This window comes from Dendropsophus ebraccatus, chromosome 4 (genome assembly GCF_027789765.1).
Source record: "Dendropsophus ebraccatus isolate aDenEbr1 chromosome 4, aDenEbr1.pat, whole genome shotgun sequence".
Classification (NCBI taxonomy): Eukaryota; Metazoa; Chordata; class Amphibia; order Anura; family Hylidae; genus Dendropsophus; species Dendropsophus ebraccatus.
Window position 1 is genome coordinate 147220365 of NC_091457.1, and position 19577 is coordinate 147239941.

At 45.5% G+C, this 19577-nt stretch overlaps 1 protein-coding gene across 1 annotated transcript; it reads left to right on the forward strand.

Moving 5' to 3' along the window:
- Positions 1 to 1758: 1758 nt before the first annotated feature.
- On the forward strand, positions 1759 to 14277 carry GORAB (golgin, RAB6 interacting). Its single transcript, XM_069968954.1, has 5 exons — positions 1759 to 2081; positions 6776 to 7088; positions 10214 to 10315; positions 12276 to 12416; positions 13783 to 14277. The coding sequence occupies exons 1-5, from the start codon at positions 2024 to 2026 to the stop codon at positions 14228 to 14230; spliced, it is 1062 nt and encodes a 353-aa protein (XP_069825055.1). The 5' UTR covers positions 1759 to 2023; the 3' UTR covers positions 14231 to 14277.
- Positions 14278 to 19577: the final 5300 nt, after the last annotated feature.

Here is a 19577-nt window from a genome sequence, read left to right on the forward strand (position 1 = left end):
CGCAAACGGAATCCGCCGGAATTTATCCGCACGGATTCCCTAGTGTGAACCCACCCAACGATTATCTGACAGACTATCTGCCAAAGATTTGAAGCCAAAGCCAGGAATGGATTTGAAAAAAGGAGAAATCTCAGGCTTTCCTTTATGACCTCATCTCTATTTATAGTCCGTTTCTGGCTTTGGCTGTCAGATAATCTTTCTGTGTAAAGGGACCCTTATACATGTCTTGATGTGTAACCATGGAAACTGCCAAGTAGATGATAAAGAAAGATGACGCACAGCACACACATGGACGCAGATACAATGCTGTGTCCTGAATTTGAGTGAGTCCTGAATTTCATTTATTCATTTTAATGTATGGCCAAAAAATAGGGAACTGTATTTGTTTACACCATGTATTAAAGGGGTAGTGCAGCGGTAAAAAATTATTCACAGAATAACACACATTACAAAGTTATACAACTTTGTAATGTATGTTATGTCTGTGAATGGCCCCCTTCCCCGTGTCCCACCACCCCCACCCGTGTACCCGGAAGTGTGGTGCATTATACATACCTGATCCGTGCCAACACGCGTCCGCCATCTTGTGCCAAACGTCATCTTTGGCCGGCCGGCCCGAACACCTTCGATCTTCCCGAGTGCCGGCCGCGTCATCAGCTGCTCAGCCGCGATTGTCTGAGCATAACTGTGCTCGGCCAATCGCGGCTCAGTTGTATAACTTTGTAATGTGTATTATTCTGTGAATAATTTTTTACCGCCGCACTACCCCTTTAAGTTTTCAGGCACAAAGTCTCGGCCCCTTTTTAAGTACGAGTCAGGTTTGTTGGGAAAATGATATTTTACTGGTGACAACTTTTCATTTTTATGCTGCAAACAAATTTATTACGTTTTTTTCCCACCTGTTTTCATGTGTGGAAAAAATATTGACTACGTTTGCTGTCTTGTTTTCTGTATTGACCAATCACAGTGCCATTTTCACTTTCCAAGCTTAGCATGATATTTAAAGGGGTTGTCCAGCGAAAATCATTTTCTTTCAAATCAACTGGTTTCATAAAGTTATATAGATTTGTAATTTACTTCTATTTAAAAAATCTCAAGACTTCCAGTACTTACCAGTTGCTGTATGTCCTGCAGGAAATGTTTTATTTTCAGTCTGACACAGTGCTCTCTTCTGACATCTCTGTCCCAGACAGGAACTGTCCAGAACAGGAGAGGTTTTCCATGGGGATTTGCTACTGCTCTAGAAAGTTCCTGACATGGACAGAGGTGGCAGCAGAGAGCACAGTGTCAGACTGAAAAGAAAACACCACTTCCTGCAGGACATACAACAGCTAATAAGTATGGGAAGACTGGATATTTTTTAAATAGAAGTGAACTACAAATCTATATAACTTTCTGAAATCAGTTGATTCGAAAGAAAAAGATTTTCGCTGGATAAACCCTTTAAGAAACTTCCTGATTGGTTGCCACAGGTACCATCAAATCAAATATTAGCTTTCAGTTATGGTAAATTAAATTGGTTGCTATGGACAACAAAAATAATGTCTACACAGCCTTTGTTGGATCAGCCAATCATTGAGCGGCTTACGTTTTACCAGAACAGTTTGAGAACTGAAAGCTGAGCTCTAATTTGACGTCAATCACATCAGCCAATCACAGGGCGGCCTTAGTTTACCCGAGGTCGTTTAAAGCTGCGCTCTGATTTGCCGTTACCCGTAGCAACCAATCAGCGCGCCGCTTGTTCCGTGTTAGCGATAACAGTCGCTCACATGGAGTAAACTATCGTTACCATAGCAACAAAGGACGCCGCGCTAGTGCCGCCTCTGGTGTCGGATTCTCCGAGTGAACGTGGCGTGTCTGCTTCCTGCTCCTCCACACCACAGCCCGCTGTCACTATACACGAGCAGGCGGCGCCGGGCACTCCTCCAGGGCCTGAGCCGGGGCTGTGACGTGGCGGCTACGTGTGAGGCGGAAGCTGTGCACAGTACGGGGAGGAATCTCCTGAGTGTCTGCACCCACAGCAATGGCGGGGTGGGCTGGATTCTCCGAGGACGAGCTCAGGAAGATGAAGTCTCGGCGAGGTACAGTATATTCTGTGCAGGGACTTATCATAGGGGGCGCTATATGCGGCTGTGCACTCAATAGAGCAAAACTACAACTCCCAGCATGCCAGGAGAGCCTATTCAGAACTACAACTCCCAGCGTGCCAGGGCATCCCCTGCAAAACTACAACTCCCAGCGTGCCAGGGCATCCCCCGCAAAACTACAACTCTCATTGTGCCAGGGCATCCCCCCCCCCCCCCGCAAAACTGCAATGCCCAGCGTGTCAGGGCATCCCCTGCAAAACTACAACTCCCAGCGTGCCAGGGCATCCCCCGCAAAACTACAACTCTCATTGTGCCAGGGCATCCCCCCCCCCCCCCGCAAAACTGCAATGCCCAGCGTGTCAGGGCATCCCCTGCAAAACTACAACTCCCAGCGTGCCAGGGCATCCCCCGCAAAACTACAACTCTCATTGTGCCAGGGCATCCCCCCCCCCCCGCAAAACTGCAATGCCCAGCGTGTCAGGGCATCCCCTGCAAAACTACAACTCTCATTGTGCCAGGGCATCCCCCCCGCAAAACTGCAACGCCCAGCGTGTCAGGGCATCCCCTGCAAAACTACAACTCCCAGCGTGTCAGGGCATCCCCTGCAAAACTACAACTCCCAGCGTGCCAGGGCATCCCCTGCAAAACTACAACTCCCAGCGTGCCAGGGCCCCCCCCCCTCGCAAAACTACAACTCTCATTGTGCCAGGGCATCCCCCCCCCCCCCCCCCCCCCCCCCCCCCGCAAAACTGCAACGCCCAGCGTGCCAGGGCATCCCCTGCAAAACTACAACTCCCAGCGTGTCAGGGCATCCCCTGCAAAACTACAACTCTCATTGTGCCAGGGCATTTACCCCTACCCCCCCCCCCCCCCCCGCAAAACTACAACTCCCAGCGTGCCAGGGCATCCCCCGGCAAACTGCAACTCCCAGCATGCCAGGGCATCCCCCCCAAAACTACAACTCCCAGCATGCCAGGACAGCCTTTGCCGAACTACAACTCCCAGCATGCCAGGGCATCCCCCGCAAAACTACAGCTCCCAGCGTGCCAGGGGATCCCCCGCAAAACTACAACTCCCAGCGTGCCAGGGCATCCCCTGCAAAACTACAACTCCCAGCGTGCCAGGGCCCCCCCCCCTCGCAAAACTACAACTCTCATTGTGCCAGGGCATCCCCCCCCCCCCCCGCAAAACTGCAACGCCCAGCGTGCCAGGGCATCCCCTGCAAAACTACAACTCCCAGCGTGCCAGGGCATCCCCCGCAAAACTACAACTCTCGTTGTGCCAGGGCATCCCCCCCCCCCGCAAAACTGCAATGCCCAGCGTGTCAGGGCATCCCCTGCAAAACTACAACTCTCATTGTGCCAGGGCATTTCCCCCTACCCCCCCCCCCCCCCCCCACACAAAACTACAACTCCCAGCGTGCCAGGGCATCCCCCGGCAAACTACAACTCCCAGCATGCCAGGGCATCCCCCCCAAAACTACAACTCCCAGCATGCCAGGACAGCCTTTGCCGAACTACAACTCCCAGCATGCCAGGGCATCCCCCGCAAAACTACAGCTCCCAGCGTGCCAGGGGATCCCCCGCAAAACTACAACTCCCAGCGTGCTAGGGCATCCCCCGCAAAACTACAACTCCCAGCGTGCCATCCCTATTGCGCAGACCAATATCTGCCTGTAATGACCCTGTGGATAGATGAGAAGTTACAATCTGGTGATATCCCATTTAAAGGGGTTGTCTGGGAAGTAGAAGAGGGCACTCACTATATGTGTCCAATAGCTGCCAATGTTGCTGCAACCTTTTCCGTGATACCCCAGTCTTCCTGTGTGCTGTCATTGGCTCCATCAGTAAGGGCCCTATTCCACCGGACGATTATCGTTCGCATAATCGTTAACGATAAACGATCCAAACGACTGTTATTACGAAAGACCTGAAATCGTTCACCCATGTACATGGAACGATAATTGTTACTTATGATCGTTCTAGAGGGGTCTCAATGAACGCTGTCAGTAACAGCACACAGGAAAACTGGGGTGACAGTATCACTTTAAAACCCCCACTGCTCCAGCGCTAATGCTGATGGCCTTAAAGTGTCGCTGTCATTATAACTTTCAAAATATAAATCAACAGTAGATGTGATATAAAGCAAATTTGCAATATACTTTCATTATTTTTGTTGTTGTTATTATGCTGTAAACCAAAGCTGTACTTACCAGAAATCCAGGTCCGGTCTCCTGAAGGCAGATTTTCTAATTCGTGCTAGTGGGAAAAAACAGACTAAACACAGGAATTCCGGCCAGTACACATGACTGTCTTCTCTCTGTGAGCACTCAGATGGCCTGGGATACACAGGACTTCCTGTTTTCTGACTGCTTCCTGTTCTTTGAGAAAAAAAATAGTCAGAAAACAGGAAGTGCCGTGTTTTCCATGATAACTAAAAACATAAGTAATGAATGTAAATTGCAAACTTGCTTTATATCACATCTAATGTTGATTTAGATTTTGAAAGTTATAACGACAGAGACACTTTAAGCCCCTATTACACGGATCAATGTAGAGGAGCTGACAGCGCTTGCTTTCTCCCCGTTCCCCACTCGCTGCTGCTGGTGCTATTACACGCGTTGGCAGCGAGCAGGTAGGAGCCGGGGGGGGGAGGGGGGGGGGGGCTGAACACTAAATTGTCCAGGCAGGCCATGTTGAAAGACAACAATCAGCTGATATCGTTCATGTCAGCTGACCGCTGTCTTCTATTACAGGAGACTATTCTTGGCCATAATAGCCGATGCCGATAATCGTTTTGTGTAATAGGGATTTAGGGAGTGATGCAAAGGTTCCCGCTCTTTTCTACTTCCTGCTGACAAGTGAATTCTCTCCCAGTCACTGGTCGATGATTGGCTGATCAAGAGAAGACCAGGAAGCACCAAGGAGCAGGGAGCGGGTACCAGCAGACCAGCAGCAGCATTTGAGTACAGACTAGAGATGAGCGAACCTTGAGGCTCTGGCTCATCCAACCTTATAGTGCGGCATTTGATTACTGGTGGCTGAAGAAGTTGGATGCATAACATGGATACTGTCATAGGCCATCCAAGGCTTTTTAGGTTTGCATCCAACTTCTTTAGCCAGGTTTGCTCATCTCTAGTACAGACATATTTATTTTATTAACCACAAACTGACAAAAATAAAGCTGGACGATCCCTTATAGAGGTGTACGAGCGGAATATAGAGGGGGTGAGCTCCTCTGGATAGGGATCTAGTTAGCAGCCATATATCAGGAATGCTCCCGATTACTGGTCCCTGCTACTCTCAGCATGGAGTGACATGGGATCAGGGTCGGGCAGCTTTCTGATATTTCAGCACACAGCAATAATAAAGTCTCTAATGCTGGGTTTACACGGAACGATAATTCGCCCAATCGAACGATTAACGATTTTGAAGCAAAGATTTGGTTTTTATAACGATCAGCGTTTAGATGGAGAAAAATCGTTAGAAGATTCGTAAGAAAAATCGTTATTGCGATAGTTTTTAAGATCGCTTAAACCCATCTTTTACATAGGGTGAATCTTTGAAAGACTGTTTACACGAAGCCATCTGCGAATTTTTAGCGAACGATGAACGACGATTTGAGAACATGCTGAAAGATTAAAGTGAACGATTTTTCGCTCATCGCTTGATCATTTGCTGTGTTTACACAGAACGATTATCGCTCAAATGTGATCGTTATAGCGAAAATTCGAGCGATAATCGTTCTGTGTAAACGCAGCATTAGTGGTTCCGTGGTCACAGCCCAGTACAGTTATACAGTAAGAAGTAGCTGTGGCCGCAAATCCCAACTACAACCAAAAAGATTCAGATTTTTTTTAATGTTGCATTTGTGGTTTTTGTTCCTCTCTGGAGCCCTGTATGTTAGAGTTCTCACTTACTGACTGTCTACATGGTCCTATTCAAAGGTGCGGCCTCGGCTGTCATTCATGTACTCTTATTGCTGTGTTTTATGACTATGCCACAGGTAGATATTCTTAGCAGGTGTGTGTCTTTCCCTTCCATTTGCCCTTTGATCTAGTCTTTTGCTTTGCCTCAGGTTTTCATATATTTCCTGCAAGACTTTGACCAGTATATAATAACCACATACAGTATAGGTATATCCTCCAACTCATCTATTGTTACATGGATTGGTTATAATAAAGGTTATTGATTATATTAAAGGGGTTTTTCGGCAAAAATCTTTTTCTTTCAAATCAACTTGTTTCAGGAAGTTATATAGATTTGTAATTGACTTTTATTTCAAAATCTCCAGTCTTCCAGTACTTATCAGCTGCTGTATGTCCTGCAGGAAGTGGTGCATTCTTTTCAGTCTGACACAGTGCTCTCCGCTGCCACCTCTGTCCCTGTCAGGAACTGCCCAGAGCAGGAGATGTTTTCTGTGGGAATTTGCTACCGCCCTGGACAGTTCCTTACATGGACAGAGGTGGCAGCAGAGAGCACTGTGTCAGATTGGAATGAATACACCGCTTCCTGCAGGACATACAGCAGCTGATAAGTACTGGAAGACTTGAGATTTTAAAATAGAAGCAAATTACAAATCTATATAACTTTCTGTAACCAGTTGATTTGAAAGAAAGATTTTCGACGGACAACCCCTTTAACCTATACACATTTTATAGTCTCTTTTCCATTTCTACAATCACACAGAACCGCCTGATACTAAGGGTCCGGTGACTTGTCCGCCTGAAGCATTTTTAAGTCGCCAACAGCCTCAAGCTAAAAAGGCTCCGGTCCAGAAGATGGCTAAGCAAGAGAAAGTCCCCGCTCCCCAAAAAGATCCCTCCCCATCCATACAGAAGAATCCGTCATCTCCAGTAACCCTGCCCAACTCCAACCAAGCCAAGAAACCACCGGAAGAAAAACCTAAAAAAGCTGCGGCAGAAATCAAAGAAGTCACAAGAGAGTCACCAAGTATGGCGGCCAAAGAAGGGGAAGAGCTGTCAAAGAAAGAGGTGGAACTGTTAGTAAGTCTTTTTTATCTTTTCTTACCTGTATGAGATCTGTCTGTGTGTAATAATCACCAATGAAACAGAAATACAAACACAGTGAAAATATAAGACATATATGTTGTATTTGGGTCCATTTAAGTGTGCTGAGACCACTGGCATTTCATGCTACAGGAAATTTTCTTACCAGCTTATTTTTATGGGTCCAAGAAAAACCACAATGGTGGCAGATTTGTCAATTTTCTGTGGACACAGAGGTCAGTGCGTGTGGTACATGTGAATGTACCCTTAGGGCCAGTTTTTCCTTATTGCCCATTTAATCTGAGAACCTGTAGCTTAAAGCCCTATTCCATGGAATGACTATCGGCCGTATTTGGCCACTATGGGCTGTATTCGGGCGATAGCGGCCGTTACAGCCGATAATCGTCCCGTGGAATAGAAGGCAACGATCAGCCAACATCATTCATGTCGGTTGATCGTTGCAGTCGTTTGTTTTATAACATGTTGAAAAACAAACCACTGATACAGCAACGACGCTGCATGCTATAGGCTGCCCGGACGATCTAGCGATCACCAGGGCAGCCCCCCCGCAGCTCCCCCGGTCCTCCCCTGCTCGCTGCTGTGTGGAATAGCAGCAGCAGTGAGCGGGGAACGAGGAGCAGATGAGCGCTGAGAGCCCTCGTTTGCTCCTCAAGTCGGCCCGTGGAATAGGGCCTTAACCCTTTCAAAAATTAGATGTTAAAGGGAATTTGCCACTAGGTTTATGATGCCTTAAAGGGAACCAATCACATGAAAAATGGGTATTAAGCTCAGGAAGTGTGCTGATAAAACCATTCAGCAGACTTCCCATACATGTCCCTATATCCCCCGTCCCTGCAAATGAAAACGTATAATCTTACTTTTAAGTACAGCAAGTCCCATTCTGTGCTGTAGGCAGCGTGATGGGAACGTCGGCGGGCCGCCGGACGCTACAGCATGCCTCCGGAGGACGTCAAAGCTTCACTGGAGTTTGAATCACGCCCAGAAGGGCGTGATTACATCGCCGAACTGCCCAGGGGACCAAGACTACCTGTCCACAGCCCACCACCCAGATGACTACTAAGGGCGGATTACCATACAGTGCGCCAATGTATAAAAGTAAGATTATACGTTTTCATTTGCAGGGACAGGGGATATAGGGACATGTATGGGAAGTGTGCTGAATGGTTTATCCATGACACTTCCCGAGCTGAAATGTCATTTTTTACGTGATTGGTTCCCTTTAAATGAGGGCAGCATAAACCAGTGACAGAAATGCTGAACAGAACAATGTATTACTTACATCATTCTGTTCAGCTGTTGACCTGATATGCAGGAGAATGGGCTTTGTGCCGCACCTCTCTCTTCCCCTCCAGCTGCTGATTGACAGCTGTCTACCTATAGGGTTCCTTCACACGTACCGTATCGCTGCGTTTTTATCGCTGCGTTTTTGCTGCGTTTTTTACATGCGCGTTTTGATTTTCACATGATTTTCATGTGAAAATCAAAACTTGCATGTAAAAATCGCACCAAAAACGCAGCGATAAAAACGCAGCGATGCGGTACGTGTGAAGCTACCCATAAACTGCATAGATGGACAACTGCCAATCAGCAGCTAGAGGGCAGAGTGTGCTGGTGCTCATAAATATCCAAGACTACTGAGCAATTGCACATAATGAAGAGGACTTCTTATTGACCATGATATCTTTTAATCAGCACAGAACAATGTCAGTGATACATGAATCTGTTCAGTCTCTCTGGATAGTCTATGCTACCCTTAGCTAGGGCAGGACAAACCTATTTACTCTGCAATATCTTTTAATAACTTATTACAGCGTATCCCACACCTTTTTATAGTTTCATGATACACGCCCTTTTATTCCTGAAATATGTGGGTTAATATTTTGTCTGACATTTCAGTTAGATAGGCATAAACGTAATTTTTGTTAATGGGAGTGTGATGATACTGTCAGGGGCGTTAAAATTAAGTCCACGCCCATTTGACTATTAACTGCACATCTTTTGACTCCTTTTTAATTAAAGTAGTATTCTAGTGATAATCACTAGATCTATGGGGGTTAAGCACCTGAAGCCCTACTACACACCAGGTCTCATGTCTTGCTTTTATTAGAGAGCAGGTGTGCTACCAGTCCATTCAAAATGTATGGGACTGACAAGTGTAGCATAATACAAAGCTCAGCATCCCTGCCATTTCCATAGTACTTAAAGGGAACCCATCACCCTGGGAGAGCAGGCCAATCCCACCCCTACTTACCCATCCTGCTTGTACACAGACACCACGTCCCAATCATCTAGCAGTGGTTATGCAGTGGAATATCTGAGATATCTTTTAAAATGTGACTGTCATTTTTTCTTTTTCTATTCTTTTTTTCTTTTTTGCAGAAATCAGTCCAGGTGATTTTAAGAAACTTTGTAATTTGGTTTATTAGGCAAATATGCCATTATCAGCATTCAAAAAGCCTTTCCCCAGGTCCCCCCCCCTCCCTCCTCTGTCTCATTCACTGCTCATTATCAGGAAATCTCGACTCTTTTACAGTCGAGCCCTGTGTAATCTATGGATAGGGGAGGGGGAGGGGGGAGATTAGTCGCCAGCAGAGAACAAAGGATTACACAGCGGGACTTGTGTGAAAGCCGGTATTCAGAGTTCAGAGAGGTCAGTGCTGGGGGGAGAGTGGGGGAGAGAGCTTTAAACTGCATTTTCATGATAAAAAAGCATTTTACGGCTAGTAAACCCAGTTAAAACGTTTCTTAAAATCGCCTGTACTATTGATTTCTGCAAAAAAAAAAATGTTACTGACTGACACTTTGAGTATTTTTTTTAAGTTATTTATTATAATTCACAGTTCAGTGTTTAGATTGGTCTAGACAGGAGGACCCCAACCAGTCAGTTTTGAGATGTCTGTGTGAAATTTAAACAATTGAAATGTTCGTTACATTCTTTGTTTCTGTCTTTCTTCGTTTTCTTTGGGTTATTTTGCTTCATAGTCGTTTTAGACGTTCGTGTTTGATGTTCTGTGTTTCTGTGTGTATGTTTTATGCTGATGCTCTTTTGTATTGCATGGATACATTAGAAACTCAGATGAGATTCTTATACCAACAGGAGAGAAAAAACACGTTTGGAACAACTTCAGCTCGAGCAACGTTTAATGGAAGAGAAGAATAAGCGCAAGAAAGCTCTGCTGTCCAAAGCCATTGCTGAGAGGTGAGATAAGGTTCCTGTTTTTCATAGAGAATCTCACACACACATATATGGATTTATTCATTAGAAGAATACCTGTCATTAAAAATTACTTTCTACATGTCAAAAGTTATTGATCTCACCGGGTCTCACTGCTGAGACCCTCTGGGATCAGGAGATATAGACGAAGAATGCGGCAACCACTCCTCGAGTGTCTGTCTAGTGTAGGTACTGTGAGACTGCACAGACAGGGCAGGCGGCCGGGGAGTGGATGGCGCTGTTTCTGTGGTCTCTCCCCGACTATGGGCCCTATTACATGGGACGATTATAGTGCGAAAAATCGTTAAGTCGTTCGAATTTAAACGATAATCGCTCTGTGTAATTGCAGGCAACGTTCGTTTGTATGTCGTTGATCGTTGATTTAGATCTGAACCTAAAATGATCGCTAATCGTTCGTTGTAATTCCACGTTCATTCGCTCAAGTTCTGCGTTTTTTCACTAATCGTTCAGTGTAATTGCACATTGTCCATAGTTTTTTCAGGTTTTTTTGCTGCGTTTACACAAAACGATAATTGGCCCGATCGTACGATTAACGATGTCGGAGTAACAATTTTTTTGTCATAACGATCAGCGTTTGGACGGTACGATATATCGTACGGAAAATTCGTTTTGAGATCGCTTAAGCCTACCTCACACATTGGTTAAATCGGCGACCGACTGTTTACACGGAACGATCTGCGAATTTTTTACGAACGACTGTTTGAGAACATGTTGTAAGATCAAAATGAATGATTTCTCGTTCGTCATTTGATCGTTTGCTGCGTTTACACGTACGATTATCGTTCGAATCCGATCGTTATCGTGCAAATTCGCACGATAATCGTTCTGTGTAATATGGTGAACGATTTCAGGTTAACGATAAACAATATTGTTTGCCATCGTTTATCGTTAGTCGTAAAAAATCGCTCAGTGTAATAAGACCCTATATCTCCTGATCCCAGAACTTCTGACGTGTCTGATGTCATGACAAAAGTTATTATTAGTGATAGGAACACTTTAAATGTCTTAGTTTCTTTTTTGCTATCCTTAGTTTGGGGATCGTATGGCTCAAGTGTCCTGTTTTCTTCGGTGAAATGATCAAAAACATAGCCAATAATTTGTCAATTACAAGGCAAACTCTTCTTAGTTTTCATGCAAACATAATACTGGAAGATTCCTTTAATCTATGGAGCTTGACATGTGCCGGACTGGTAATTGTTGTGAAGTATTGGATAAAAAACAAAAAAAACCTCTATATTAAACACCATCATATACAGTATTTATGTTTCTTTATCCGGTTATTAGGTGTGTTCCCCTTAATGTTAGTACAGCTAAAATATTTTAATCCAGCCTCTGATAATCTGGAAAGTCCGCCACATTCTAGCTGCGTAAGGGTCCACACTCCATTTTTTTCGGCCATTTTTGCATAAATAAAAAAACGGAAGGAAAATGGATGCTTTGTGTGCATGCATTTTGATCCGTTTTTCCATTGACTTCCATTATTTAAAAAAAAAAAAGAATCCGTTTTTTTCATCTGACTCAAAAATGAGGTCAACCTCCTGTGTTTGTGTACGTTAAGAAAAACGGATCCATTGTTTTTTAAAATGGAAGTCAATGGAAAAACTGATGCGCACAAATACATACGTTTTTTTTGCAAAAAACAGATTGCAAAAACGCAGTGTGAACCCAGCCTAATGTGAATGTCACAGTAGCAGGAGGAAATACGGCATAAAGAACCAATGACTGACAAACACAATTACCAAATAATGCAGAACAAGACTGAACATCAAGAACGTCCTTCATAAACATAATGCACTTTGCTCGGTTTATTTTGTAGTCATTTTTACCTCCTTTATGGTAGGATACCGTGTATATGATCTTATTTAATATATGCAAAATTAATTTACTTGTGTTTACCATTATTATAATTTTTTTTTCTATGAAGATCAAAAAGAACCCAAGCGGAAGCCGTAAAACTGAACAGAATCCAGAAGCAGCTTCAAGCCTTGGATGATATGGTGTCCACAGACATTGGGATATTGCGGAACCGAATTGAGCAGGCGTGCCTTGAGTTTTCCCAAGCCAAGTAAGCAGTGTTATTCCACTTACATGTGTCACCATTACCATTCCCCATGACTGCATTCTGCTTTCCTGCAGTCTGACACTCCGATCTAAAGTGATTGTTTACTGGGAAATACATGTACCAGACAGGTCAGGATTGCTGACGGGTAATCTTAAAGAAATTAAACAAGGTTGAGGTGTGATAGTTTGCATAATGCTCATGGAAACACCCAGGAGATGAGCTGATTGTCCACTGGATTACATGAATAATTAAAAAATTCATAATAATTGCTATGTATATGTGTATATATATATATATATATATATATATATATATATATATATATATATACATATATATATATAAATCTCAGTGGCCTACAATTTTGATATGGGTGTGATAAAGTACAAAGCTTTAGAAGCAATCTATGTCCTTGACTTTATATAACATGAGAGGCTCAACCCAATTCAACACAGTGGGAGTTGTAATGTTAAGGTCAGTTAACACCGAGCAAATTGGGCGGCCCGCACGCAAAGAATTGACTTGTCAATTCTTTGAGTGGATGCTCGCAAGCCCTTTCATAGACAAGCTGTTTGACAGTGAGGCAGGCAGGATTCCTGCCAAATTTGCTCGATGTGAACTGGCCCAAGTAGAGTAAAGATGCCCCTCCGAATGCACAGGCGACCTTCTAATGTGGCCTCCTGACTCTAGCCCAGTAGCAGATATTGAGGGGACAGAAAGATCAGGCTTTGGATTTCAACATTCCCGATTCTTTTGTTTTTATGAGAGATAACCCGTCATTGGATTCTTCCTGCACATGCACATGGGCCTTTGTAGGTGTATGGAGAATAGCTGATATATGATCCAAATATATAGCCACTAGAGATGTATGAACTTCAAGTACATTCGGGTTGGTCTGAACCCAAACTCTCGGAATTTGATTAACGGTGACTGAAGAAGTTAGATGCAGCCTCTAGATAGTCCTATTGTATCCATGTTTTTCAGGCAGTTTTAGAGCATGCAGTAATCAAATGCAGAGTGTTTGGGTGCAGACGAACCTGAACGTTTTTGAAGATCGCTCATCTCTATAAGCCACTTTTTGTACACTACAATCTACAGCAGTATTCCCTAACCTGTGGCGCTTCAGTTGTTGACAGCCAGGGCAGGAGTAGACTTGTAGTTTTGCAACAGCTGGCGAGCTGCCGGTTAGGAAACACGGATCTAAAGTTTACCTGGAGACATATATAGAGTCATCCACGCACAGGTGTTCGCTTATCCCAGACAGACCTCCTAGCGCGAGCGTAAAATCCCTGTTTCAGTCTTGTTTCATCAGTGTAACAATGTGATAACTATAATATAGTAATAGTATGCATTTCTGTGTATCCTCCAGGAAACGTTATGACAGAGCAGAAGCTGAATATGTTACTGCGAAGCTAGACTTGTACAAGAAAACCCAGATCAAGGAGCAACTCACCGAGCACCTGTGCACCATCATCCAACAGAACGAACTCCGCAAAGCCAAGAAACTCGAGGAGCTTATGCAGCAGTTAGAGGTGGAAGCCGACGAGGAGAGACTGGACTTGGAAATAGAAGTAGAACAAATGTTACAGCTACAAGAAGCTGAAGCAAGGAAGCAGCCGGTGTCTCCTACATCCGAACAGAGCCCGCAGATCATAAAACCAGATGCTGAAGAGTTACCTCCGGAAAAAGCGAGCCATGGAGAAAGTGATCCCGCAACGTCTGAGCTCAAGAGTCAACCTATAAGTGACTTGGGTGACAATGTAAAAAGTCAGACAAATACTGTTCCTAGTTTACAAGAAGATTTGGTTCCTTCCTGAGACACCGCTTCAGGCTCTCTAGATGTATTTGCTTCATTTTATTGGGTGGGGGTGGGGGTTATTAAAGACTGGACTTTTCTATATATTGCTTTGTATCCCAATGGTTTACTTTTATAAGGATATATGGTATTGATGGTCTTGTCTCACACGTGGCGCAGCTACCTGTAAATCTCCAAATCACAATTTACTTTGGATTGTAAAATAATTTTAGTCGTGATTATAACTATGGGACTTATAAGCAGGGCCATGCGTATTGGTGGTTTGAAAACACTACTCCGTTTTTCTAGATACTTGTGGAAATTTTACTCTATTTTTTTCTGTATAAAATATATATATTAAAAACCCCTCTTTTATATTTCTAAGCATCGTGCACGCTGTCCTAGCGTACCTTCATTTACATTTTATCTTATTGAGAAGTCCAATAGCCATGTACTCGTCAGTTCTTTGGGCAGCCGGCATAATCCACCTGAGTATAAAATTGGACAGCTGGAGAGTAAAGGAAGAACGCTTAGGGGCGAGCGGCAGAATCCGCGGGATGTTATCTGCAAGAGTTCTGTATTGTGCACATACCCTAACAGTGAGGAAAGTCACTGGGTAGTGGTTTAAATCAACTGGTTTCAGAAAGTTATTTAGATTTGTAAGTTACTTTTATTTAAAAATCTCAAGTCTCCACATACTTATCAGCTGCTGTATGTTTTGCAGGAAGTGGTAGATTCTTTCCAGTCTGACAGAGTGCTCTCTGCTGCCACCTCTGTCCATGTCAGGAGCTGTCCACATCAGCGGCAAATCCCCATAGAAAACCTCTACTGCTCTGGACAGTTCCAGTCAGTTCCTGTTTAAAAAAAAAAAAAAAGGAAGTCCTAGTCCTTTGCGCTCACACATAGAAAGACAGCTATTGATCATGCAGGTTGTATATCAACTGAGAGCAATTAACTAGCTTAATATTTAAATTTTTGCTAATTCTATTATTAACTTTGCAGCTTACCAGGAAACAATGCTTTTTGTTATGTAACAATTCAGTCAGTATAATGTCACTGTGTGGTTACAGAGGTTTTGGTGCTGTGTAACAGGAGAGCTGACCATACAATGCGAGCACCAGCAGGATTCTCTTCTACTAAATGTGGACACACAGCAGCTGTACACATGCGCATTGAAAACTTGTCCAGCTTAGCGCAGGCTCAGGAATGGCTGTCAATCAATACCAAGGCATGTCTGTGAGCGCACAAAGGCTTGGGACTTCCTTTGTTTGGTGTCTTGTTTACCCAGACGCCCTATGACAGCACCCCTGGAGAGGACCTCCCACCGCTTGACAGGAAACCTGAGAAGATAAAAGCTGACACACCTCTCCACACCTTCAGTTCAGGTTTCCTGTCCTGCGGATAGGAGGCCTCAGAAGAGCCCATCCTGGGTGAAGATGGCATATACTCCATACCTTCTTGGCTGCAGGTCCCCCGTCGCTAATGCAGTTAGTGGGGCTCCCTGGAGGCAGAAGTCTGTCCAAGGACAGCAGCCGGATAAGTCTGGGCCCGAGATCCCTGGAGGGTGCGGAGAGCTCCTGCGGTCCCCGGGGGGTCTCCACTTCCGGGTGGGGGTCTTCCGGGGGCTGTGGATTGGGTAGGCCGTGTCTGTCCCACCAGCCCGCTCACGGGCGCATTGCCGCCATGCTCGGGGTGCCGCGGTGCAGGGGCCGCGGCGCTTCCGGGTCACGTGAGTACGTGCGTACGCACGCGTGGTGACGTCAGACGCCGCGTACTCGTCCGGAGTGACGTGTCAGTGCGCGGCGCTGGCGGATGACGTCAGACGCCGGGACGCCGCATCCAGCAGCTGTGGAGGAGGCGGTTCCGGGGTTTATAGGGCCAGGGGCACTCTAGCGCTTCGTCCATGCTCCTAAGCGTCCAGGAGGAGGACTCACCCAGCCAGCCTACAGTTGTCTGGAGATAACTACCTGCCTTGCTGACACTATGTCTGAGAGTTCGGGCAGGAGAGAGCGGGGACGCCATGAGAGGTCATCCAGATCTTCCAGAGAAGACCGTGAAACGGTAGCTGAAATCGAGGGGCATGTTGGTGAGAGTATCCCCCCTTTTTTTCCTATCTTGCTAATTCTGCATTGCATTGTTGCTTTATAGGCATCTGATAGATCCCATAGGAAGAGATCTTCTAAACACCATCATAAAGAGTGTGGGGAATGTGGAAATTTGCTACCAGATGATTATACTAGGTCACTTTGCCAATATTGTGTGGATAAGTTGGTGGCTCAGGAAGCCTCTTCCCTGGCTGAAAACCTAAAACAAGTGGTCAGGGATGAAGTACAGCTTTCCCTAAGAAATCTAGGGTTGGATAAACCAACTGCAGAAGCCCCACTTATTGCTCCTGTGTTTTCATTATCCTCCGAACCTATTATAGCACTAAGTGAGGATCAAGATGAAGGAGAAACACATTTGATTTCTTCTAATGAGGATCAGGAGCAACCTTCCAGTTCTAGAGCCCTCTGTCCCACAGAAGACACTGAACAGCTTATTAAAGCAATCAGATCCTCTATGAATATAGTGGAGGAGGAGGTGTCTGTGTCACCTGAGGACGCCTTATATGAAGGATTAGCCCCCAGAAAGATGCGTGCCTTCACTATACATAAGAGTATTAAAGCTTTGATTGACAATGAGTGGCAGAACCCAGACCGAAAATTTTTCATTCCCCGATATTATAAAAGAAAATATCCTTTTGATGAAGGGGAATGTAGCTCGTGGAATAAAAGCCCCAGCTATTGATGCACCGGTAGCAAAAATTGCAAGAAAGAATAGCCTTCCCTTTGATGATCTTGGAACTCTTTCTGATCCTATGGACAGAAAGTCTGATTATTTTTCCAAAAGAACTTGGGAAGCAGCAACAGGTGCATTAAGAACTAGTGTCGCAGCAACCTGTGTGGCAAGACCTCTGCGAATGTGGTTATCTAAACTTAAGACTCAATTAACTAAGGGTGGTATTACACGGGCCGAGCAGGGCCCGATAATACCTGTAAACGAGCAGCGATCTGCTAGATCGTTGCTCGTTTACTGGACCTATTACACGGCCCGATAATCGTTTGACAAGAGCTGCAAGGACATCGTTACCGATGTCCTTGCAGCCCTTGCTAAACTGGCATACATTACCCATCCACGTTCCAGGGCTGCTCCTGCGTCCGCTTCTCCCGGGGGTCCCGCGCGCTCTCTAGTGTCACAGCAGCCTGTCAGCTGGTAGGCCGCTCAGCCAATCATAGGCCGGGACCGCCGCGGCCTGTGATTGGCTGAGCGGCCTATCAGCTGACAGGCCGCTGTGACGCTAGAGCGCGCGCGGGACGCAAGGAGAAGCGGACGGCAGGAGCAGCCCTGGAACGTGGATGGGTAATGTATATCGTTAGTCGCCGGCCACGCACCGCTATTACACGCAGCGGTGCGCGGTCGGCGCCCGACGAAAATAGGTTCTAAATTATATCAACGATCAGCCGATGATCGTTGTCATCGGCTGATCGTTGCATTTATTACACGGAGCGATAATCGGCCGAATCGAGCCAATTCGGCCGATTATCGTTCCGTGTAATACCACCCTAACGATCAGGATACCACTAAGGTACTGGAGGATTTACCAGTGATATCTAAAGCAGTAGATTTCCTGGCAGACGCCTCTACAGACACCATAAAGATGTCAGCAAGAGCGGCAGCACTGACAAATTCTGCAAGAAGGGCACTCTGGCTTAAATCATGGAAGGGGGATGTAGCTGCAAAGGGAAAATTATGTGGCATCCCATGCAATGGTGAATTATTGTTTGGCCCTGTTCTAGATTCTCTCTTGGAAAAGGCGTCAGACAAGAAGAAATTTCCAGCTCCCCCCAGACAACAGGAGTCCTTTCGTGGCAGAAGACAGTCCAGGAGGCCCTTTCGTTCAAACCAGGACAACAGGAAATTCAGAGTGCCAGGGAAAGGCAGAGGATTCCTGTTTAATTCAAAGGATGATAAGTCTAAACCCCCTCAACAATGACGGGATGCAGGTGGGGGGGCGCCTGTCTTTTTTTGCCCAGGCCTGGAGGGAAATATCTCCCAGTCCTTGGGTTCTCAATACAATTTCCTCTGGTCTGCTTCTGGAGTTCAGAAGCTCACCAGTAGACAGGTTCCTCCCCACCAGAATCTTGTCAGATCAGACAAAACAGGTAGTTATAGAGAGGGAAGTTTTGTCTCTGATCGAAAAGAAGGTTTTGATCCCAGTCCCTCCATCACAGCGTCAGCAGGGGTTTTACTCCCCGCTGTTCCTAGTAAAAAAACCAAACGGCTCTTACAGAGTCATCATAAATCTAAAAGGTCTCAACAAGTTCTTACTATACAAAAAATTCCGTATGGAGACCTTGAAGTCTACAATAAATCTGTTGTCCCCGCATTGCGTCATGGCGTCCATAGATCTGGAGGACGCATATTATCATGTCCCCATTCACCCGATACATCAAAAATTTCTCAGAGTAGCAGTGTGTATAGCAGGGAAATGGACTCACCTCCAGTACAGAGCTCTACCATTTGGAGTCTCTCAGGCGCCAAGAGCCTTCACAAAGATTGTGGCAGATATGGCATCCTACATCAGGAAGCAGGATATCCTCATAGTACCATACCTGGACGATTTCTTGCTGATAGCAGACTCGATCCCTCGTCTTCAAGCCCAGATCCAGCTAGTATCGAACATTGTCAAAAAATTAGGGTGGAACATAAACCTGAAAAAATCAAATCTGTGTCCTTCCAGGCAGTGCGTGTTTCTGGGCACTCTGTTAGACTCAGAGAAACAGTTATCCCTCCTTCCTCCTCCAAAGAGGGAAGTAGTTATCAGGAGAGCAGAAGAGCTCTTTCTCTGTCCCAAGCCGGTGTTAAGACAGGCCATGTCGGTATTGGGCCTGCTTACGTCTTGTATCCAGTCAGTTCTCTGGGCCCAATCCAAAACCAGAGCCTTACAATGGGACATTCTTCAGGCATGGAATGGCAGTCAGCGAGTATTAAACCAGACCTTCCACTTATCTTCAAAAGCAAGGATAAGTCTCCTTTGGTGGACGGCCCCCAAAAATCTGGAAAAAGGAGTAAAATGGTCTCCCTCACAGCAACTGAGGTTAACAACGGATGCCAGCCCTTGGGGTTGGGGGGCGCACCTGGAGGGTACCTTTATCCAGGGCAGTTGGTCTCCTCATCTCAGGCAGCAGACTTCCAATTTCAAAGAACTGTATGCAATCTTTCAAGCCCTACAAGACCTAATCCATTTAGTGTCCTCAAAGGATGTGTTAGTATACTCAGACAACACCACAGCAGTCTCATATATAAACAAGCAAGGAGGAACACGCTGC

Excerpts from the sequence above, each read along its gene's own strand:
- GORAB (XM_069968954.1), top strand. The coding sequence starts at position 2,024 with ATGGCGGGGTGGGCTGGATTCTCCGAGGACGAGCTCAGGAAGATGAAG. Across the intron at positions 7,089-10,213 it reads TCAAAGAAAGAGGTGGAACT|GAGAGAAAAAACACGTTTGG; the intron begins GTTAGTAAGTCT and ends TTATACCAACAG. Across the intron at positions 10,316-12,275 it reads TCCAAAGCCATTGCTGAGAG|ATCAAAAAGAACCCAAGCGG; the intron begins GTGAGATAAGGT and ends TTTTCTATGAAG.